Here is a 24,630-nt window from a genome sequence, read left to right as displayed (position 1 = left end):
TTTATTTTACAGGCAACTTTGTATTTATTTTAACTAGGTACAATAGTTATTAAATAGTTATTAACTATTTAATAGCTACCTAGTTAAAATAAGTACAAATTTACCTGTAAAATAAATCCTAACCTAAATTACAATTACACCTAACACTACACTACCATTAAATTAATTACATAAACTAACTACAATTAACTACAATTAAATTAAATAAACTAAAGTACAAAAACAAACAAACACTAAATTACAGAAAATAAAAAATAATTACAAGAATTTTAAACTAATTACACCTAATCTAATCCCCCTAATAAAATAAAAAGCCCCCCAAAATAAAAAATGCCCCCCAAAATTCCCTACCCTATACTAAATTACAAATAGCCCTTAAAAGGGCTTTTTGCGGGGAATTGCCCCAAAGTAATCAGCTCTTTTACCTGTAAAAAAAAAATACAATACCCCCACAACATTAATACCTACCACCCACACTCCCAACCCTACTCTAAAAACCACCCAATCCCCCCTTAATTAAAACTTACACTACCCCCTTGAAGCTCACCCTACCGTGAGACATCTTCACCCAGCCGGGCACAAGTGGTCCTCCATAGGGGCAGAAGTCTTCATCCGATCTGGGCAGAAGAGGTCCTCCAGACGGGCAGAAGGCTTCATCCAGGAGGCATCTTCTATCTTCATCCATCCGGAGTGGAGCGGGTCCATCTTGAAGACATCCTCTTCTTGAACAAGAGCTCTTCTTCTTGAAGAGCATCCTCTTCTTCCGACAGCTAAGACTGAATGAAGGTTCCTTTAAATGACGTCATCCAAGATGGTGTCCCTTGAATTCCGATTGGCTGATAGGATTCTATCAGCCAATCGGAATTAAGGGAAGAAAAATCCTATTGGCTGATGCAATCAACCAATAGGATTGAACTTCATTCCTATTGGCTGATACCATCAGCTAATAGGATTGAGCTTGCATTCTATTGGCTGTTCCAATCAGCCAATAGAATGCGAGGTCAATTCTATTGGCTGATTGCATCAGCCAATAGGATTTTTCCTACCTTAATTCCGATTGGCTGATAGAATCCTATCAGCCAATCGGAATTCAAGGGATGCCATCTTGGATGACATCACTTAAAGGAACCTTCATTCAGTCTTAGCCGTCGGAAGAAGAGGATGCTCTGTGTCGGATGGCTTCAAGATGGACCTGCTCCGCTCCGGATGGATGAAGATAGAAGATGCCGTCTGGATGAAGCCTTCTGCCCATCTGGAGGTCCTCTTCTGCCCGGATCGGATGAAGACTTCTGCCCCTCTGAAGGACCACTTGTACCCGGCTGGGTGAAGACGGCTCAAGGTAGGGTGATCTTCAAGGGGGTAGTGTTAGGTTTTATTAAGGGGGGATTGGGTGGGTTTTAGAGTAGGGTTTGGAGTGTGGGTGGTGGGTTTTAATGTTGGGGGGGTATTGTATTTGTTTTTTTACAGGTAAAAGAGCTAATTACTTTGGGGCAATACCCCGCAAAAAGCCCTTTTAAGGGCTATTTGTAATTTAGTATAGGGTAGGGAATTTTATTATTTTGGGGGGCTTTTTTATTTTATTAGGGGGATTAGATTAGGTGTAATTAGTTTAAAATTCTTGTAATTACTTTTTTATTTTCTGTAATTTAGTGGGGTTTTTTGTACTTTAGTTTATTTAATTTAATTGTAGTTAATTGTAGTTAGTTTATGTAATTAATTTAATGATAGTGTAGTGTTAGGTGTAATTGTAATTTAGGTTAGGATTTATTTTACAGGTAAATTTGTACTTATTTTAACTAGGTAGCTATTAAATGGTTAATAACTATTTAATAACTATTGCACCTAGTTAAAATAAATACAAAGTTGCCTGTAAAATAAATATAAACCCAAAGCTAGCTACAATGTAACTATTAGTTATATTGTATCTAGCTTAGGGTTTATTTTATAGGTAAGTATTTAGTTTTAAATAGGATTCATTTATTTAATTGTAGTAATTTTATTTCATTTTATTTAAATTATATTTAAGTTAGGGGGGTTAGACTTAGGGTTAGACTTAGGTTTAGGGGTTAATAAATTTAATATAGTAGCAGCGACGTTGGGGGCAGCAGCTTAGGGGTTAATAAATGTAGATAGGTGTCGGCGATGTTAGGGACGGCAGATTAGGGGTTAATAAAATGTAACTAGTGTTTGCGAGTGTGGCGGTTAGGGGTTCATATATTTATTACAGTGGCGGTGATGTCCGGTCGGTAAATTAGGGGTTAAAAACTTTATTAAAGTGTTTCCGATGTGGGGGGGGCTCGCTTTAGGGGTTAATAGGTAGTTTATGGGTGTTAGTGTAATTTGTAGCACTTTAGTTTAGAGTTTTAAGTTACGGCGTTAGCCCATAAAACTCTTAACTACTGACTTTTAAATGCGGTAGGAGTCTTGACAGGAGAGGGTGTACCGCTCACTTCTTCCAAGACTTGTAATACCGGCGTTAGGCAAGTCCCATTAAAAAGATAGGACACGCAATTGACGTAAAGGGATTTGTGATAAGCTTGAGTCGCGGAAGAAAAGTGAGCGGTAGACCCTCTCCTGCCAGACTCATAATACCAGCGGGCGTTAAGAAGCAGCGTTGGGACCTCTCAACGCTGCTTTTTAAGGCTAATGCAAGACTTGTAATCTAGCCGTAAGAATAGATTGAATTATTTCTCCTCGCAACTTTTCAAGAAAATGAAACACAACACAATGAAGATTGCAAAGAGCAAACTACTTGTAAGGTACTACAATAAAACACTTATGGAGAAGAATTCCAAATTCAAGTAAAACCCTGATTCCTATGCATGATAAATAAACTTCAGCAAAAGAGGGCAGTTTGCGTTCTTTGTTCTGGGTCCATACATTATAACCCTGTATTTTCCCTATAAATATATGTACCGGAGATCTCTTTTTTTAACCAAAGGCCACAATCTTCAATAATACAACATAATCATAAATCTATTATGCACTCACTAAAGAAATGGCACAAGTATATTGTGTATACCACTGTTTTTTAAACCTGTCTTCAAGCCTCCCTAACAGGCCACATTTTTAGGATATCTGAACTGGAGCGCAGGTGAAATAATCAGTTGCTATTTTACCTGCTCTCATCCAAGGTAATCCTGAAAACCTGACCTGTTGGGGTAAAAAAGCACCCACATGCTATTCTCAGGTTAATAAGGAAGCTTGATTAAGAACTCATGAACACAAATTCCTATTAATAAAAGTACAAGTGTTTTTTTTACTTTTTCTTAAAAAATCCTACATCTCAGCATATTAGTCATACACAAAGGATAAAAAGAGCAGGGAATGTTATTGTGCTTACTGCAAATTACCACTAAAAATGCAAAATGGTTGTACCACCCCTACATGCTCTACAAAACTGGACTCATTGTTTAGATGAGTGAGGTTAGATTTAAATGCCAATAAAAGTAATGTGATCACACAAAAATACTTTGTAATAACATAAAATGAAAAAACCCCACAGTGGATATATAATAAATATAAATAATGTGATACTATAAACACATAATAACAATGAATATTTTAGCAGGAAGTCTCTGGATATTTGCTGTACAATATACTGTACAAAACAACTGCTGTTCCCAATCCTAATGGGTGCATGCGCACATTTTGTTGCAGCTATATCATAGCTTTTGCACTTTATATAATTACCAATGGGACACTGGAGTTTTAATAACACATTTTTTTTTATTAAAATACAATTAAAAAAAGTCACTTGGGTTGTGTCACAGAACAAAGTATATAACTCTGTGTAGCAAACTGACAGATCTTTAAAAAGAGTCTTTGCCCGTATACTGACAGGCCCCTCCTTGTGACGTAACTTGGAATCCAACGTACAATTCACTGACTCAGCAGCTTTTACAAGGATACAATTTACATCCATCCTCAGTCGTTTAAGGTCCTTTGCCCATCCCAACTGGATACATTTCACTTTCTCCTTAACAGATACGAGCAGGCGTGGAAGTTATTGTGCACAACATTAAAAAAAATATGAAAGTATTAAAATTGCTTTTTGAAAATGAAAGACATTTTACAGTATTTGAAACTCCATTTTCATCATTACTTATTACATACTAATATTTTGACAAATAATTTTTCACATTGACAAAATTTCTCAACATTTAAAATTATATTTTTCACTAATTGTGAAAAAGTAGATTATTCCTAATTTATTATTTTATATATATATATATATATATATATGTATATATATATATATATATATATATATATATATATATATATATATATATATATATATATATATATAAAACAAATATCAAATAATACAATAAAACTATTCTCTTTTTAACAATTATGGCAGCTAATGCAAAAATATAACTACTGGAATATTTATATATACTCACACAAGTAGATAACTCACCTATGGGTTGTTTTACGTAGCAATTTGGCACTAATGCAATACTGGAACTGCAGTCAGGTAATTGCTGCAGTATGAAAAAGAAATCCTGTGACATCAGGGAATGTGCTTTAAATAGCCCTAGAGTCACTAAAATTTCCAGAGTATTTGAGTAATTACTTAGTAAGATTATTAAATATTTATATAAAGAAACAGTCTAGTCAAAATTAAACTCTCATGCTAATTCTTAAGCCCTTGAAGGTCACCTCTTATCTCATTTTGACAGTTTTTCACAGCTAGACAGCACTAGTTCATGTGTTCAGTAGAGTTATTTATGAGTCAGCAATAATTGGCTAAAATGCAAGTCTTTCAGAATAACTAAAATAAGTGGGCAGTCTGCAGAGGTAAAAATTATGCAAAACTGGGAAATTGGTAATAAAGGGATTTTCTATCTTTTTAAACAATAACAAAAGTCATGTAGACTGTCCCTTTAATATACAATTGTGTAATATCTTAACAGTTATTGTTAGTGTTCAATTATTGACAAACTCAGTTGGTTATTCTTTAAGTATAAACTTGATTAATCAAAATAGACTTTGAGTCTGATAATATTTTGTTTAGTCTGCTTAAAGGGACATTTGACCCATTTTTTTCATGATTCAGATACAACATACAGTTTAAACAACCTTCCAGGTTATTTTCTTTATCAAATGTTCTTCATTCTCTTGGTATCCTGTATTAATGGAGCAGCAATGTACTACTGGGAGCTAGCTGAACACATCAAGTAAGCCAATGACAGGAAGTATACATGTGCAGCCACCAATTAGCAGCTAGCTAGGTTTTATTAAGGGGGCATTGGGTGGGTTTTAGAGTAGGGTTTGGAGTGTGGGTGGTGGGTTTTAATGTTGGGGGGGTATTGTATTTGTTTTTTTACAGGTAAAAGAGCTAATTACTTTGGGGCAATACCCCACAAAAAGCCCTTTTAAGGGCTATTTGTAATTTAGTATAGGGTTTTATTAAGGGGGGATTGGGTGGGTTTTAGAGTAGGGTTTGGAGTGTGGGTGGTGGGTTTTAATGTTGGGGGGTATTGTATTTGTTTTTTTACAGGTAAAAGAGCTAATTACTTTGGGGCAATACCCCGCAAAAAGCCCTTTTAAGGGCTATTTGTAATTTAGTATAGGGTAGGGAATTTTATTATTTTGGGGGGCTTTTTTATTTTATTAGGGGGATTAGATTAGGTGTAATTAGTTTAAAATTCTTGTAATTATTTTTTTATTTTCTGTAATTTAGTGGGGTTTTTTGTACTTTAGTTTATTTAATTTAATTGTAGTTAGTTTATGTAATTAATTTAATGATAGTGTAGTGTTAGGTGTAATTGTAATTTAGGTTAGGATTTATTTTACAGGTAAATTTGTACTTATTTTAACTAGGTAGCTATTAAATGGTTAATAACTATTTAATAACTATTGCACCTAGTTAAAATAAATACAAAGTTGCCTGTAAAATAAATATAAACCCAAAGCTAGCTACAATGTAACTATTAGTTATATTGTATCTAGCTTAGGGTTTATTTTATAGGTAAGTATTTAGTTTTAAATAGGATTCATTTATTTAATTGTAGTAATTTTATTTCATTTTATTTAAATTATATTTAAGTTAGGGGGGTTAGGCTTAGGGTTAGACTTAGGTTTAGGGGTTAATAAATTTAATATAGTAGCGGCGACGTTGGGGGCAGCAGCTTAGGGGTTAATAAATGTAGATAGGTGTCGGCGATGTTAGGGACGGCAGATTAGGGGTTAATAAAATGTAACTAGTGTTTGTGAGTGTGGCGGTTTAGGGGTTCATATATTTATTACAGTGGCGGTGATGTCCGGTCGGCAAATTAGGGGTTAAAAACTTTATTAAAGTGTTTCCGATGTGGGGGGCCTCGCTTTAGGGGTTAATAGGTAGTTTATGGGTGTTAGTGTAATTTGTAGCACTTTAGTTTAGAGTTTTAAGTTACGGCGTTAGCCCATAAAACTCTTAACTACTGACTTTTAAATGCGGTAGGAGTCTTGACAGGAGAGGGTGTACCGCTCACTTCTTCCAAGACTTGTAATACCGGCGTTAGGCAAGTCCCATTAAAAAGATAGGATACGCAATTGACGTAAAGGGATTTGTGATAAGCTTGAGTCGCTGAAGAAAAGTGAGCAGTAGACCCTCTCCTGCCAGACTCATAATACCAGCGGGCGTTAAGAAGCAGCGTTGGGACCTCTCAACGCTGCTTTTTAAGGCTAATGCAAGACCAGAGTATTTGAGTAATTACTTAGTAAGATTATTAAATATTTATATAAAGAAACAGTCTAGTCAAAATTAAACTCTCATGCTAATTCTTAAGCCCTTGAAGGTCACCTCTTATCTCATTTTGACAGTTTTTCACAGCTAGACAGCACTAGTTCATGTGTTCAGTAGAGTTATTTATGAGTCAGCAATAATTGGCTAAAATGCAAGTCTTTCAGAATAACTAAAATAAGTGGGCAGTCTGCAGAGGTAAAAATTATGCAAAACTGGGAAATTGGTAATAAAGGGATTTTCTATCTTTTTAAACAATAACAAAAGTCATGTAGACTGTCCCTTTAATATACAATTGTGTAATATCTTAACAGTTATTGTTAGTGTTCAATTATTGACAAACTCAGTTGGTTATTCTTTAAGTATAAACTTGATTAATCAAAATAGACTTTGAGTCTGATAATATTTTGTTTAGTCTGCTTAAAGGGACATTTGACCCATTTTTTTCATGATTCAGATACAACATACAGTTTAAACAACCTTCCAGGTTATTTTCTTTATCAAATGTTCTTCATTCTCTTGGTATCCTGTATTAATGGAGCAGCAATGTACTACTGGGAGCTAGCTGAACACATCAAGTAAGCCAATGACAGGAAGTATACATGTGCAGCCACCAATTAGCAGCTAGCTCCTAGTAAGTATTGCATTGCTGCTCCTGAGCCTACTCAGGTATTAATTTACATAAAGGAAACCTAGAGAACAAAGCAAATGGGAAAGTTGTTTTAAATTGAATGCTCTGGGGCCTATCTATCAAGCTCCGAATGGAGCTTGATGCCCCGTGTTTCTGGCGAGCCTGCAGGCTCTCCAGAAACAGCAGTTATGAAGCAGCGGTCACAAAGACCGCTGCTCCATAACCCTGTTCAGCTGCTCTGAGCAGGCGGACAGGAATTGCAACAATTCAACCCGATCGAGTACGATTGGGTTGATTGACACCCCCTGCTGGCGGCCCATTGGCCTCAAGTCTGCAGGGGGCGGTGTTGCACCAGCAGCTCTTGTGAGCTGCTGCTGCAATGTTAAATGCGGAGAGCGCATTGCTCTCTGCATTTAGCGAGGTCTTGCGGACCTGATCCGCACTGTCGGATCAGGTCCGCAAGACCTTTGATAAATAGGGGCCTCTGTCTGTATCATTGGAATTTCGACTTTACTGTCCCTTTAAACTGTTTATATTGCAAACAGCAAAAGATTTACAGAATTTTGTTGTGTTTTATTATTTGATAATTAGAGCATATTTCAGATTGGTGTGTGACATTATTATGACAAATACCTGTTTTGTGCAGTTAATAGTTTGATTCTCTTCTCTACAATAAAGTTACTCACAGGAATATGACAACTGCAGTTATGATTATTGTGATATATATTCAGCAGCTCTATGACATTAGATGCATTGTTACAGAATAAAACAGCAAGAGAAAGAAGGAAAGATTCCCTGAAGGCCCGACTAGAGAGTGATGAAAACTACTTAAAGAGGGTTTGTCACAGGTGCAAAGTGATTTGAGGGTTTGAAGAAGAGGAGGGGGGTTAGCAGTGTTAAAAACACAGAAAATAGATTAAGAAGGATTAAAAGGGAGAAATATTACCTTGTCTTAGCTAAAAGCAGGTTATTTGTCACCTTGAGTGAATTCTGGAATTTATTATAATGAAATGTGATAAGAATATGTTTAGAATCCTTTCAAAACAAATACAAAGATACAGAAGGGGGGGATTGGCTAGACAAATAGGTCTGGTAGGGATGATGGAAATGTGTCTGTTTTTAAGGTAGAGTTTGAGTTTGGTGTGGGAATTGGTGTAAGAAGAGATTAGAAATAAAGCAGCAGAACAATGTTCATATGTTTCTGGGTCTTCAATTTTTTTTTGTAAAAATGTCTTGTAGTCGAGGTGAGCATTGTCCCATAGAACAAGCTAGTTAGCTTTGGCTTGTGAAAACACATAGGGTACCACACAGTGTAAAATTCCATCATAAGTACATAAATACCTCCAGGCACCTCCATGAGCTCTCATATACCACAGCTTAACTGACTGGTTGAAGTCTCCAGTTTTACCGTACATCAGCAAAAAAACATTTCAAGGGGTCTCATGCAAACTCACACAGTCAGGTCTAATAAAAACTATTTATTATTTAAAATAAGCATAGCAGACTTTGGTTTTATCAGCATTACCTAGAGGTTTTAGTAGCTGTTCATCTTGTAGTAGAATACACAATATACTATGGGGCATCCTCTCCATTTTTTTTTAGTTGATAGTGCACCTAACTGTACAAGAGGACAAGCCTAAATGTTCTAAGAATAAACTTTGGGACTTTTATTTGTTAACTTTAACGATATTATTATTATATTTTTACATTTTAGTTGTATTGCCTTTTTTATGAGAGTTGTACATAAAATGGAGAAAAATTCCATTGTTGTGATTGAAAAAGTGAACTATAAGCATATTATTGAGGTTATTCACCACCTTCCTCTAGGTATGAGTGACGCCATATTGAAATCTAGCTTTCACTACATTCCAGTGCTGACCTGTTTGCACATGTGCAGTAAATCTCCTTCAGAAAACCTGCAGTGTAACCCCAATTCCATAATGGCAACAGCCATGATTAGAGGGAGGTGTATGAAATGTATTTAGGACTAGATTAACAGTGGTGCACTAATGTTAGCACACACGCAATATATCACAGGCGCATTCATTTGCACGTGTATTACAGGTTGAAAGTAAACACATTTGCTTGAGCACAATCGAATTTAACTTGCGTCAGGCTAGCACTACTAAAGAACTTGGCCTATATTTAACAAGGTCTGGCGGACCTGATCCGACAGTGCGGAACAGGTCCACCAGACCTCGCTGAATACGGAGAGCAATACTCTCTCCGTATTCAGCATTGCACCAGCAGCTCACAATGCCGCCCCCTGCAGACTCGCGGCCAATGGGCCGCCAGCAGGGGGTGTCAATCAACCCGATCGTACTCGATTGGGTTGATTTCCGGCGATGTCTGTCCGCCTGCTCAGAGCAGACTCTGAAGACTCGCCAGAAACACGGGCCGTCAAGCTCCTTTTGGAGCTTGATAGATAGGCCCCCTTGTGTAAAGGGTTAGGGACCAAATAAAATTTGCACCAAGCACAACATAAACAAATTAAGTTAAAAGGCATATGGCCATATATTTGACTGCAAAAGGCTATTTTTCTATATATTTCTGTATATACCTATATATCTATTCCTATAGATATATAGGAATAGATAAATATATTTACATTAACATTATTATATATATATATATATATATATATATATATATATATATATATATATATATATATATATATATATAAAAATAAATATGTAGATTTATTAATAAAAATTAAAAAATTCTATGTGAAAAACATAGTAATATAAAATATATGTAACGCGCTCTGGGTTTCGCAATGTAGGTCTAACATGGTGTCGGGTTACCGCACATGAAAACTTAGTTATCTTAAAAAGTGTTATTAAAATATTTAAAAAAAAAATATTATTATTATTATTATTTAAAATGATTATAAATACTGTAAAAGATCTAAATAATCCACAGAATATATATATATATATACTAGTCCTAAAGCTTGTTTACATGGGCCATGTTTTGCAGTACAGCGGTCCCACCCCTTGCTCTCTCTCTCTTCCTCTCTTTAATTCTTTCTCCTTCCTCTCTTTTGTTCTCTCTCTCCCCCTCTCTTTTGTGCTCTCTCCCCCTCTCTTTTGCTCTCTCTCCCCCTCTCTTTTGCTCTCTCTCCCCCTCTCTTTTGCACTCTCTCTTTCTCCCCCTCTCTTTTGCTCTCTATCTCTCCCCCCTCTCTTTTGCACTCTCTCTCTCCCCCTCTCTTTTGCTCTCCCTCTCCCCCCTCTCTTTTGCACTCTCTCCCCCCTCTTTTGCTCTCTCTTTCTCCCCCCTCTCTTTTGCTCTCTCTCCCCCCTCTTTTGCTCTCTTTCTCCCCCCTCTATTTTACTCTCTCTCCCTCTTTTGCTCTCTCTCCCCCTCTTTTTTGCTCTCTCTCTCTTTTTCTCCCCCCTCTTGCTCCCTCTCCCCCTCTCATTTGCTTTCTCTTTCTCTTCCCCCCTCTCTTTTGCACTCTCTCTCTTTCCCCCCTCTCTTTTGCGCTCTCTCTCTCCCCCCCTTTCTTTTGCTCTCTCTCCCCCTCTCTTTTGCTCTCTTTCTCCCCCCTCTCTTTTGCTTTCTCTCTCCCCCCCTCTCTTTTGCTTTCTCTCTCCCCCTCTTTTTTGCTCTCTTTCTCCCCCCTCTCTTTTGTGCTCTCTCCCCCTCTCTTTTGTGCTCTCTCCCCCTCTCTTTTGCTCTCTCTGCCCCTCTCTTTTGCTCTCTCTCCCCCTCTCTTTTGCTCTCTCTCCCCCTCTCTTTTGCACTCTCTCTTTCTCCCCCTCTCTTTTGCTCTCTATCTCACCCCCTCTCTTTTGCTCTCTCTCTCCCCCCTCTCTTTTGCTTTCTCTCTCCCCCTCTTTTTTGCTCTCTTTCTCCCCCCTCTCTTTTGCTCTCTCCCCCCCTCTCTTTTGCTCTCTCTTTCCCCCACCTCTCTTTTGCTCTCTCCCCCTCTCTTTTGCTCTCTATCTCACCCCCTCTCTTTTGCTCTCTCTCTCCCCCCTCTCTTTTGCTTTCTCTCTCCCCCTCTTTTTTGCTCTCTTTCTCCCCCCTCTCTTTTGCTCTCTCCCCCCCTCTCTTTTGCTCTCTCTTTCCCCCCACCTCTCTTTTGCTCTATCCCCACTCTCTTTTGCTTTCTCTCTCCCCCCCTCTCTTTTGCTCTCTCTCTCCCTATCTCTTTTGCTCTCTTTCCCTCTTTTGCTCTCTCTCCCCCCTCTTTTGCCTTCTCTCCCCCCTCTTTTGCCTTCTCTCCCCCCTCTTTTGCTCTCTCTCCCCCCTCTTTTGCTCTCTCTCTCTCTCCTTTCTTTTGCTCTCTCTCCCCCTCTTTTGCTCTCTCTCTCTCCCTTCTCTTTTGCTCTCCTTCATCTCTTTTGCTCTCCTTCCTCTCTCTTTTGCTCTCTCTCCCTCTCTCCTCTCTTTTGCTCTCTCTCCCACCTCTCTTTTTCTCTCTCCCCCCTCTCCATTGCTCTCTCTCTCCCCCTCTCTGTTGCTCTCTTTCACGGCCATGGCCGCTCCCGCCTGGTCCCGCCCCCACCCCCGTCGTGGCCATCCAGTCCCGTCCCTGTCACGCTCAGCCCCGCCGCCATCATGTCTACAGTTTTCGCGGGGGACAGGTCACTTTGTTAAAGGCCATGTGTGTTTGTCCTTGCGCAGTCTCTACTGCGCATCACAGCTTCGGACAAACACACTTGGCCTTTTATGTTATAGGATATATATATATATATATATTCTATGGATTATTTAGATTTTTTTCATTATTTATATATATATATATATATATATATATATATAGATATAGATATATATATATAGAGAGAGAGAGAGAGAGAGAAAGAAAAAGAGAGAGAGGGAGACAGAGAGAGAGAGAATAATCGTAGCCATGCACTCACTACCATCATATGTGACAGCCCAGGTGCTTATCCTCCAATGATTGTATTCAGTCTTCTTTAGATATGAGGGCACTCATAGGTATTAAGCAATATATATTTTAATAGACAGCCTTTAAAAAATTATGTTGTCTTTCAAAATAATGTTTCGTCTTTACATTGAAGCCTTTTTAAAGACATTATATTCATCATTATCCTAATAAAAGATATATATATATACACCAGTGTCAAATCTCCACTTTAAAAACATTTAATTCCCCTATGTTCACAAATCCATGTGGTATATAAAAAATATGTTCCCATCCTATACAATAATTCAACACGTCTGCTTCCCTAAATCCTCTTGTCTAACAATTATCAGTCACCTGTTTTACTGCGTGACAGACAATACCTATGAGTGCCCTCATATCTAAAGAAGACTATATATATATATATATATATATATATATATATATATATATATATATATATATATATAAACGTTCCAAAGAAAATTGCACTCTCTGGATTTAAGCACTCAAAACTTTAATGTGACATCTCAGGGCCTTCACTCCTTGTATTTTACAATATCTATATTAATTTTTAAGAATTATTGTTAATATTTTTTAATAATTTATAATTAACTAGTCATTAATTTCATTCACATGGGCCATTTTTTGCAGTACAGTGGTCCCACCCCTTGCTCTCTCTCTCCCCCTCTGTTTTGTGCTCTCCCCCCCCCTCTTTTGTGCTCTCTCCTCTTCTTTGCGCTCTCTCTCGCTCCCCCTCTCTTTTGCTCTCTCTCTTCTCCCTCTCTTTTGCTCTCTCTCTCCCCCCTCTCTTTTGCTCTCTCTCCCCCTCTCTTTTGCCCTCTCTCCCCTCTCTTTTGCGCTCTCTTTCCCCCTTCTCTTTTGCTCTCTCTCCCCCCCCCTCTCTTTTGCCCTCTCTCACCCTCTCTTTTGCGCTCTCTCTCGCTCCTTCTCTCTTTTGCTCTCTCTCTCCCCCCTCTCTTTTGCTTTCTCTCCCCCCTCTCTTTTGCGCTCTCTCTCCCCACTCTCTTTTACGATCTCTCTCACCCCCTCTCTTTTGCGTTCTCTCTCTCTTTTGCGCTCTCTCTCGCTCCTTCTCTCTTTTGCTCTCTCTCTCCCCCCTCTCTTTTGCTCCCTCTCCCCCCTCTCTTTTGCTTTCTCTCCCCCTCTCCTTTGCGCTCTCTCTCCCCACTCTCTTTTACGCTCTCTCTCACCCCCCTCTCTTTTGCGTTCTCTCTCTCTTTTGCGCTCTCTCTCCCCCCCTCTTTTGCGCGCTTTCTCTCCCCCTATCTTTTGCACTCTCTCCCCCTCTCTTTTGGGCTCTCCCCCTCTTTTGCTCTCTTTCTCTCCCCCTCTCTTTTGCGCTCTCTCTCTCCCCCTCTTATATAATAGGATATTTCAATAACATGCCTTAAAATAGCTAAGTTTTCATGTGAGCTAACCCAACACCGCGTTATACCTACATTGCAAAACCCGAATTGCTTTACACATATTTTACATTACTATGTTCTACAAATAGAAAAAAATATAATTTTTATTATTAAACATATATTTCTGCAGGGCTCAAAACTTTCACTCGCCCACTAGCTACTGCCAGTGGTGAGTGGAAATTGAACTGTGGCGAGTGAAAGATAGTGAATGACTGTTGAATCATTGGCGTGTTGTAAGTAGCAAAGTTAGCACACTGTGGGCGTGATTACATATGTGGCGTCGCCAGCTTTTAGTCGGGTATTGCTATCACATATACAGTGCCGCATATAAATGCGGAGCATATATTTCACCCGTCGCCCACTAATTTTACTCCCATAAACTAACCTAGAACCGCGTCACAAGTTGGTATTACATATTCAGCGAAAGGACTTACACAGCATAAATGGAGACATTTTGCTCCATTTTCACCTCGCCACAGATAGGCAGATGCAGTAAGCCTTGCACTGAAAATGTGAGCACCATAACTCCCTGGTAGCATTAACAAACACCTAACACATACGCAGTATCTATCTACCTGTCAACCGCCATCCCCCACCGCAATAACTAATAAAATATATTAACCCCTAATCCGCCAACCCCCACATCGCAATATAGCTAATAAGCCTATTAACCCCTAATCCGCCAACCCCCACATCGCAATATAGCTAATAAACCTATTAACCCCTAATCCGCCATCCCCTACATCGCATTCGCAATCTACCTATTAACCCCTAATCCACCAACCCCCACATAGTAAAGTAACTAATTTTCATAGTAACCCCAAATCCGTCAAACCCCCACAATGCAATACACCTAATTACACTATTAACCCCTAAACCGCCAACACCCCACAACACAAATAATTAATTTAATTACTAAGCCCCGTAATTTAACATCCCCTAAATAACCCCATTTACATTGAATAAAAAAATAGTAAGTTACAATTAAAATAAAAAACCTAACATTACAACCTAAGATTAAATTAAATTAATCTAAAATTACAAAAAATAAAAAAAGTCTAACATTACAGAAAAAAATAAACCAAATTATAAAAAAAAATATATATAACCTAATCCCTATGAAAATAAAAAGGCCTCCCCCCCAAAAAAAAAATAAGTTTAGTTTAGGTTTTAGTGTTAATTTTTTTTATTTTGGGGGGTTTGGTGGGTGGTGGGTAGTATTTTTTAAATGTAAAATAGCTGTTAAACTTAGGGCAATGCCCTACAAAAGGCCCTTTTAAGGGCTATTGGTAGTTTAGTTTAGATTAGAGGGTGTTTTTATTTTGGGGTGCTTTTTTATTTTCATAGGTGTATTAGATTAGGTTTTTTTTGTTTTTTTTTTGTTTTTTTTTATTTTATTGAGGTTGTGCAGAACAAATACACTTTGTACAAAATAACATATCATAAGACATATATAGATGATACAGTTCAAATAAACAGTTTCCATAAACATAGATAAGATTCACATCATAGATAATGCTGTTGAGAAACTTGGAACCTCTTTTCCATTTTTATATGTACTAGATACCTATAGGTACACTGCATTAGATATAAAAAACTAAGATTAACTTGTAGGAAAAAATGCTAGATATTCCTGTTAAGCTAGGGTTGGAGAAAAAAAGGACAATAGTATGCTGAACCGCAGGATGTTTGTATGAGAAGCTTGTGCAAACTAACATATCATAAGACATATATAGATGGTACAGTTCAAATAAACAGTTTCCATATACATAGATAAGAGTCACATCATAGATAATGCTGTTTAGGAACTTGGAATCTGACCACACACTAGATTAATGGTACATGTAGGATGCTGTAAGGTAGGAGACCCTGAGTAAAAGTAATATAAATGTAGGACCAGCCTGCGTCAGATGTGTATCAGGTGCTTTGAGATAAGGCTATGCCTCACAGTATAGTTATGGCCACAGCATTAAGGTATAAATTATGCACATTGTATCACACATAAAAATCCCATAGCAACAATAAAACCCAATCCTAAAAGGCAGACAACATATTAAAAAAAGACAAATGTAGTTAAGGAAAGCACCACTAGGTGCATCCCCTAAAATCTTGCCGGCTATGCGTTCATATATGACAATGGGAGTTAGACTGAATTATTTTAGGGGTTGGTAAAGGTTGTCAATACACCGTGTAGCTCCATTTATATTGTGGCACCCGAGGATCCAGGGTAATATAATAGAGTTCCCATATATAAAAATTAGGGTAAACTTACTGAACAATCTTGAGTGACTACTCCGGCTGTAAGTAGTCAGGTGTAATGTGTGGGAGAGTGGTGGAGTATACAAAAGGGTACTCTATCTTGGACTCAAGGGTGACTTATTGACACAGAAAAATTCTATATGTGAGTAGCTACTGCAAATAAATAGCAAATAAACAACATCTTTATAGAGCACTAAACAGCGCCAGTGCAGTGTAATCAGCTTGTAGTGAGTTGCAACCATACAATTATTCAATTCACTCTTGAAAACATAACTGGGTCAAAAACCCATGGATTTACCATTATATCATCAAACTCTATTTGAGCAGACTAAAATCTACTTCAGGTTATATAACATATATAAAAAAAAATAGCATATAGAGTGTGAGATACAGCTTTAAATGTAATGGCATTAATGGAGAGATAATTAACATTCTTCAGCTATAAAACACTGTGCCTTATTAACTAACTTTGGAACTTGCAGAGAAAACAAAACAAAAAGGGCGTTCAACCCAGCTAAATATCCCATAGTATGGAGAATCAGCAAACATAGAAGTATAATGCTAAAGTCTTCAAACCGTGTCCATAACAGAACCTTAGGTGTCCACTCGCGTGATAATAGTCCCAAGGACCTTCAGATCTATCCTATCTCGTAGTAATTAGTGTGGAATGAGTGGTTCCCAGCCAGTGTTTCACACTTGGTGCATTGTAGTAATTGGCTGGTGTTATTTAGGTGGAATGATTTGAGGCGCCATGGGAGAGAAACTGCCATCTTTCTATACGGGGTCTGCTTCACATGGGGCTTACTCTTAGGTGACATTCTTTCCCCTATGTCCCCGGGCGGAGCAAGTGTATAGCGGCCCGTTATATCAATTATGTCCTCTGCGAGAACTGTTTCAAACTGTTCAGGCTGTCCTGCCGTTATCCCCTGGCTGACTTCGGGGGTCGGATCATAAGCAACATACCCCATGGTAAACACCAGCTCAGTCCAAGCCTGTTCAATTCCGCTTTCCTCCGGCAACCAGAGCTCTGAGACAGCTTGCGCTTGTCCTGGAACAGCAGTGTAAGTCAAGTGATCTGTATCTGGTCCTCCATAATCCCCAGCGGCTACCACCCGGGAATCTGACCTGCATGTAGCGTTCTGTTGTCTGCCGGTTAATGTTAGCGGTACCTTGCGTAGCTGTAGGGGTGTCTGAGATCGCTGAAGGTGTTCTCCGCTGTTCGAAAAAGAAAAGGCCAAGGTCAGTTCCTCGTCAAGTTTTTGAAAGTGGCTACGAAGCAGGCATTGAGCACCTGCGATCCAGCTCGCAGCTATATCTCCCATGATCGCAGCTTGAGTCAGGGCTTAATCACTTCTCTTCTGATGATTATAGATGGCTTCAAACCCTAAAAGAACACAATCCTCAGGTCGGCTTCGATACCATAAAGCTACCTTGTGTGAAGGGAAATAGTTGCTCTTGGGAGTGCCTATCTGTGAACGGCCCAGAGATAAAAAAAGTCGCAGTTTCTTCCTTTCTGTTGCAAATCAGTATCTCAAATATTCCTGGTCCGCTCTAGATATTCAGGAGTGCTTGTATAAGTAAATTAAGCTAGGCTGAACGATCAAATAAGCAAAATTAGAAGCGTTTTTAGCAGAGCTGAAGTATAAAGCGACCATTCAATTCCTAGGCTGGCTCCTCCCCCGTATTAGATTAGGTTTAATTTTTTTATTGTTATGTTAGACTTTTTTTATTTTTTTTTATTTTCGATTTATTTTTTTAAGTAGTTTTTTTATTTTAATTGTAATTTAGTATTTTTTTATTTAATGTAATTGGAGTTAATTTAGGGGTTGTTAGGTTAGGAGGCTTTGTAATTAAATTAGTTATTTGCGTTGTAGGGGTGTTGGCTGATTAGGAGTTAATATCTTAATTAGGTTTATTGCGATGTGGGGGTTGGCGGTTTAAGGGTTAATAGTGTAATAAGGTTTACTGCGTTGTGGGGGATTGGCAGATTAGGGGTTATTATGTTAGTTAGATACTTTGCGATGTGGGATTAGGGGTTAATACATTTATTAGGTAGATTTGCAAAGTGTGGGTGAATGGCGGATTAGGGGTTCATAGTTTAATTAGGTATATTGCATGGGGGGGTTGGCGGTTTAGGGGATAATACATTTATTAGGTAGATTTGCGATGTGGGTGAATGGCGGATTAGGGGTTAATAGTTTAATTAGGTATATTGTGTTGTGGGGGTTGGTGCTTTTTAGGGGTTAATACTTTTATTATTAGTTGCAATGTGGGGTGATAGTGGATATAGGGGTCTTGACGTGTCGGGTTTATTTTTGGGAGGCGGGTTCGACTTTTATGGGAGATTTAATTTTTACTAGTTTATCTCACGACCGTAAGTGGGAGATTTAATTTTTACTAGTTTATCTCACTTACGACCGTTTATGGCAACGCAGGTTTTAGCATTTACGCTGAAGCTTGCGCCGCATATGTATATGTGTTTGCAAAATGTACACTTCTAATGCAGCACTAACAAGCACATATTTTGGGCTATGCATAAAAAAAAGTATCTGAGGGAAATTTATATATCCATGTTATTCCTCTAGGTGTGTAAGAAACACATTAATGCTTAGACTGTTACTTCTGAGAGAGTAAACGGGGACAAAGAGAGAGAGATAGGAGAGGAAAAGTGAAAGTGGAGAAGATAGAGTATAAAGTGAAGATATGGCCTGAGAGAGAAGGGAGAGGGTAAAAAAAAGATTTAAGAGAGGAGGGAGTGGAGAAAGTTATAAGAGAGAAGGGAGAGGTGATAATTATTTAAAAAAAAAAGTTATCTGGGTTTGCTATGACCTTACATGACTTGTCAGCACTTTACGCTCTCAGTTCAACAACCTCCCCTTATTCCCACTTATTTTGTTAATTTATTACTGCATGTAGCATTATCTAATTTGTTATAGTATAAAATAAAAAATATTCAAAATGACTGCACAATAAGGTGTTTTACAATGGCTAAACATATGCAAAGAGGTAGTGGGTGTGTTGTGGGTAGGATCAGAAGTTGCGAGTAACATTTTGGCCTGACTAGTAGGACTGTTCCTGTATATATGTGGCAATGTTAATGTATGATATGTATAAAAGGAATAAGATATACAGGTATAGGTATATACAGATATATATATAGAAATATGTATTTAAAATATCATCATTATCCTGTATGTGAAGAACTTTGGAATGTGAAATATTGAATAATAAGTATTAGTTTTTTTCTTCTACGCTCTCCATTGAAGTCTATTGGGTTAATGCATTAGCACGGTCGGCCCCAAGGCAGAAAATGCAGCATGTCTGCAGAAAGAACAAGATACATGCAGGAATTGTTAGCGATGTAACTTTTCAGCGCTGCTCCACATTAGGCTGTTCTCTTCAAACAAAGCTGTTCTCTGGCTGCACTGTCTGTGTAAGTTTTCCTTATCACAGTTCATCTAGAGCAAAGTGCTGTTTTAAGTGAGCAGTGAAATATGCAGTAGCGCTGCAAAGCAGCAGTGCATTGATTGACTGGCTCTCAGAGGTTGTTTCAAGCCCATGACCTAGCATTTAACTGTCTACAATGCAGATTTTCTCAATGTAAGACTTTTGAATGAGCAATGCACCTTTTATATTACTACTTCTATGTTAGACAAGGGCCTCTATTTACCAAAGTCTGGCGGACCTGATCCGACAGTGCGGATCAGGTCCGCCAGACCTCATTGAATACGGAAAGCAATACGCTCTCCATATACAGCTTTGCACCAGCAGCTCACAAGAGCTGCTGGTGCAATGCCTCCCCCCTGCAGACTCACGGCCAATGGGCCGCCAGCAGGGGTGTGCCAATCAACCCGATCGGGTTGAATTCCGGCGATGTCTGTCTGCCTGCTCAGAGCAGGCGGACAGGTTATGGAGCAGCGGTCTTTGTGACCGCTGCTTCATAACTGCTGTTTCTGGTGAGCCTGCAGGCTCACCAGAAACACGGGGCATGATAGATAGGCCCCTATGTCTGCAGCTAATTTGCAATGCAATTTTCAACTACTGCACTACATTATAAAACTTTAAATATTCCTTTATTCTCCATTTAACTAATGTGTTGCAATTGAACTGGTGCTTTAGTCTAACTGCTTAATTTAAAATTGAATTTGATTAAAAAATGACCTGCAGAAAATTTTTCATTAAAAAAATCTCATCGCAGAAAGTGAAAAAAAGTTCTGCCTCTGGGATGTTGATCAGGATATCCAAAGTTAGCGTGCATCGGGCTTCTAGCAAAGTTTACACTTGAGCGGGAGCACTAAATATCGTGCCACTTGTAATCTAGCCCTTAGTGTTTTAGAGTCCCTTTAATACTTTATTATTGCTATCTGACATGTCTCATTTCCTAAATGTCTAAAAATCTCACTGATTTATATGGTATTCTTTGCAGCTGATACACTAACAGTTGATAAACAATCTCACAGTTTTGTGAATCATTTCATAACATTTCCTCCTTAGAAATCCTTAATGAATCATTCTATGACCAATCTGTTTTATTATACAACAGAATGCTAATAAGTCATTTGATGATAAATGCTACCATTGTTTTAGTTTTTATTTATAATGGAATAAATAACAAAAAAACGTAGACTTTGTTTAAAAAAAACAAAAAACCCACACATTTGAGTTTGGTACTCTGTATTATAGAATACCTTAGCAAATGTATTGGTATACAAAATAAAATGCTCCTGTCATCATCCAGGCGGTGTAATAATATGAATTAAAAAAGTGTAATATTTTGTTCACTAGGAGGAATATAAGCAGGAAATTATACTAAACATTATAAGCACTTAATAGATGGTGGAAAGCAAGGAAGAGCTGAGTGCAAAAGCTGGTAAGCAAATAGTGCAGGGTCACTGAACCCAAATTTTTTTCTTTCGTGATTCAGATAGAGCATGCAATTTTAAGCAACTTTCTAATTTACTCCTATTATCAAATTTTCTTTGTTCACTTGCAATCTTTATTTGAAGGCATCGAAGCTTCTTTTTTCAGTTCAGACCTCTGGACAGCACTTTTTTATTGGTTGATGCATTTATCCACCAATCAGCAAGAGTAACCCAGGTTATTCACCAAAAATGGGCCGGCATCTAAACTTACATTCTTGCATTTCAAATAAAGATACCAAGAGAATGAAGAAAATTTGATAATAGGAGTAAATTAGAAAGTTGCTTAAAATTGCATGCTCTGTCCGAATCACGAAAGAAAAAAATTGTGTTTAGTGTCCCTTTAAGCCTGAAAGATACTGTGGTATAAACTGGTGATAGAATTATTTGTAAAAAAGGAATAATCTATTAACATACTGTATGTAGTGAGTTAGATTTTTATTACAGAAATGTCTTGGTATGGTAATGAATACATTTCTCTTCATACAGGTCATGTGCATATCACAGATTTTAATATTGCTACAGTGGTTAATAAAGGTGCAAAGATAACTACAGTTGCTGGGACAAAACCTTATATGGGTATGTACCTATTTTTATGTTTTAGCTGATATTCTGCAGTAACCTTCTAAATTGGCATTAAATATTAAAGTGGTAATAAACTTTCCTGTTCGTTTAAACAAATCTGGAATGTTAGCGATATTTTAGTTGGGGTTTATTCATCAATTGTAATGAAGATGTGCTTTAAATTACTTTTTATTGTAGTGCTTAAATTAAAATACCCCGTGCTCTGGCCGGGCTGGGACTGAACCCATGTGGCTTCCAATGGTGGTGTTCCTTTTCTTTCCCAGCCCAGCTCCACCTGGCCATACTCGTTGCACATTGTCCACACCGACGACACACCCTGTCTCTGCCCACATCACTCCTAGTACCACCCACCTACTCACTGAGGCCCCACCCACAAATTACCTCCCTTAAAGGGACATTAAATATTTTGGGATGGTAATATAAAATTATAAATTGTATATATAAAACAACTCTGCAATATACTTTCATTATTTATTTTGTCCTCTTTGCCTGTAATCTCATTCTGAAATTGTGAGCTTTTCAGTTCCTGTTAGAAATGGAAGTGCAGAACACTGTTAAATCCAGCAGAACCATTGGCTGCACACTCTAGTGACCTATGTATAACTGTCCCTAATTGGCCACAGCAGAGAAGGTAACACAAGTTACAACATGGCAGCTCCCAGTGTTTTATAGACACTAAAACTTTTCACTTATTTTGTCACTTTTTAAACAACTAATGAAACTTTAAAAAATACATCTACATGTTACTCATGGACTAATCTTTTCTTTGAATGCATTATTCTATCTAGGATGTATTTAGTGTTTAATGTCCCTTTAAGTTCCCCCTCCCACATTTAATTTCTAGAGATGCAATTGTCAGTATTTACTTAAAGAGAGATAAAACAGTCTGTTTAATTGTTGTAATAATAAAAACACTAAGCAGTGGGTTTTATTTCATAAAAAAACATGGCAATATTAATTATTCATAATTTAAAAAGGGTTTTACCTTTTTTTTTTTTTAAAAATTAATTTTTGTAGGGTCCATTACTTCCTGTCACAGCTCCCAAAAAGGGCTATGGTCTCTACAGCAAGGCAACGTAGAAGCTTTTGCTTGAAAGTTTTATTAGCTGTTTAAATATTGACAAAATAAGTGTAACATTTAAGTGTCTATAAAACAATGAGAGCTGCCATATTGTAACTTAGGTTACCTTAACTGCTGTGACCAATTAGGGACAGTTATAAATAGGTCACTAAAGTGTGCAGCCAATGGCTGTGTGGAATATAACTATGTTCTGCACTTCCATTTCAAATAGGAACGGAAAAGCTCACAATTTCAGAATGGAATTACAGGAAAAGAAGGCAAAATAAATAATGAAAGCATATTGCAAAGTATATTTCATGTGATTTATCATTTTATATTACTATCTCAAAGTGTTTATTGCCCCTTTAAAATGAATATAAAACCCAAAACCACATTTATTTCATGATTCCGATAGAGCATGCAATTTTAAATAACGTTCTAATTTACTTCTATTATCAATTTTTCTTTGTTGTCTTGGTATCTTTTGATGAAAAGCAGGGACGTATGCTTAGGAGACGGCTCATTTTTGGCAGCAGTTTTGCAAGAATGTTATCCATTTTCAACTGTTTGTTGCCATGTAGTGCTCCAGATGCCTACCTAGGTATTTCCTGAACACAAAATATCTGAATGCATTTTGACCACTAGAGGGCATTACTTCATGTGTGTCATAAAGATAACATTGAGCTCATGAACGTGAAGTTACCTAGGAGTTAGCACTGATTGGCTAAAGTGCAAGTCTGTCAAAAGAACTGAAATAAGGGGGCAGTTTGCAAAGGCTTAGATACAAGGTAATTACAGAGCTAAAACGTGTATTATTATAGCTGTGTTGGTTATGCAAAACTGGGGAATGGATAATAAAGGGATTATCTATATTTTAAACAACACAAATTCTGGTGTTGACTGTCCCTTTTAAGTAAGGGGTAGATTCAGAGCAGGCGGACAATTTATGAAGCAGCAGTCTTTAGACCGCTGCTTCATAACTTCTGTTTCCGGCGAGCCTGAAGGTGCACACGGAAACAGGGGCATCAAGCTCCATATGGTTATTGATAAATCGGCCCCTTAGTATGTTCTGTATCTTTTGCTTGTGCTTTATTGCGTATTTTATTTAGACCAAGCAAGTGTCTCTCTTTATACTCCAAGCCAGGATCGAAACTACAGGGGGTTGACCTGCCACTGCCTGCACTGATATCATGTGAGTGTGACATGATGCTTCACTAGTGTCTCTGACTACAGGGGTTAGTGTTTCTGTTTTACCCATTGGTGTTTATGTGTGTGTGTGTATGTGACTGTGTGTGTAGTTATGCATGTATGTGTGTTTATGTGTGTGTATGTATGTATGTGACTGTGTGTGTATATATGCATGTATGTGTGTGTGTGTATGTATGTATGTATGTATGTATGTGACTGTGTGTGTATTTATGCATGTATGTGTGTGTATGTATGTATGTGACTGTGTGTGTATTTATGCATGTGTGTGTATGTATGTATGTGACTGTGTGTGTATGTATGTATGTATGTATGTATGTGACTGTGTGTGTATTTATGCATGTATGTGTGTGTGTGTATGTATGTATTTGACTGTGTGTATTTATGCATGTATGTGTGTGTGTGTATGTATGTATGTGACTGTGTGTATTTATGCATGTATGTGTGTGTGTGTGTCTGTGTGTGTATTTATGCATGTATGTGATTGTGTGTATGTATGTATGTGACTGTGTGTATGTATGTATGTATGTGACTGTGTGTGTATTTATGCATGTATGTATGTGTGTATGTATGTATGTATTTGACTGTGTGTATTTATGCATGTATGTGTGTGTGTGTATGTATGTATGTGACTGTGTGTATTTATGCACGTGTGTGTGTGTGTATGTATGTATGTATGTGACTGTGTGTTTATTTATGCATGTATGTGTGTGTGTATGTATGTATGTATGTATGTGACTGTGTGTGTATTTATGCATGTATGTATGTATTTGACTGTGTGTGTATTTATGCATGTATGTGTATGTATGTATGTGACTGTGTGTATTTATGCATGTATGTGTGTGTGTATGTATGTATGTGACTGTGTGTTTATGCATGTATGTGTGTGTGTATGTATGTATGTGACTGTGTGTATTTATGCATGTAT

General features: G+C 37.7%; 1 protein-coding gene across 1 annotated transcript in view; it reads left to right on the top strand.

Moving 5' to 3' along the window:
- The window catches only part of STK32A (serine/threonine kinase 32A), a 462,487-nt gene that overhangs the window by 313,149 nt on the left and 124,708 nt on the right, over window positions 1-24,630 (top strand). The window contains exon 7 of the mRNA XM_053717146.1: window positions 21,341-21,430. Coding sequence (XP_053573121.1) covers window positions 21,341-21,430 — 90 coding nt within the window. The remainder of the gene's footprint in view (window positions 1-21,340; window positions 21,431-24,630) is intronic.

The sequence above is a fragment of the Bombina bombina genome, chromosome 6 (assembly GCF_027579735.1).
Source record: "Bombina bombina isolate aBomBom1 chromosome 6, aBomBom1.pri, whole genome shotgun sequence".
NCBI classification, from domain to species: Eukaryota; Metazoa; Chordata; class Amphibia; order Anura; family Bombinatoridae; genus Bombina; species Bombina bombina.
Note: the sequence above shows the minus strand (reverse complement) of the source record. Positions and strands in the feature narration are given on the sequence as shown.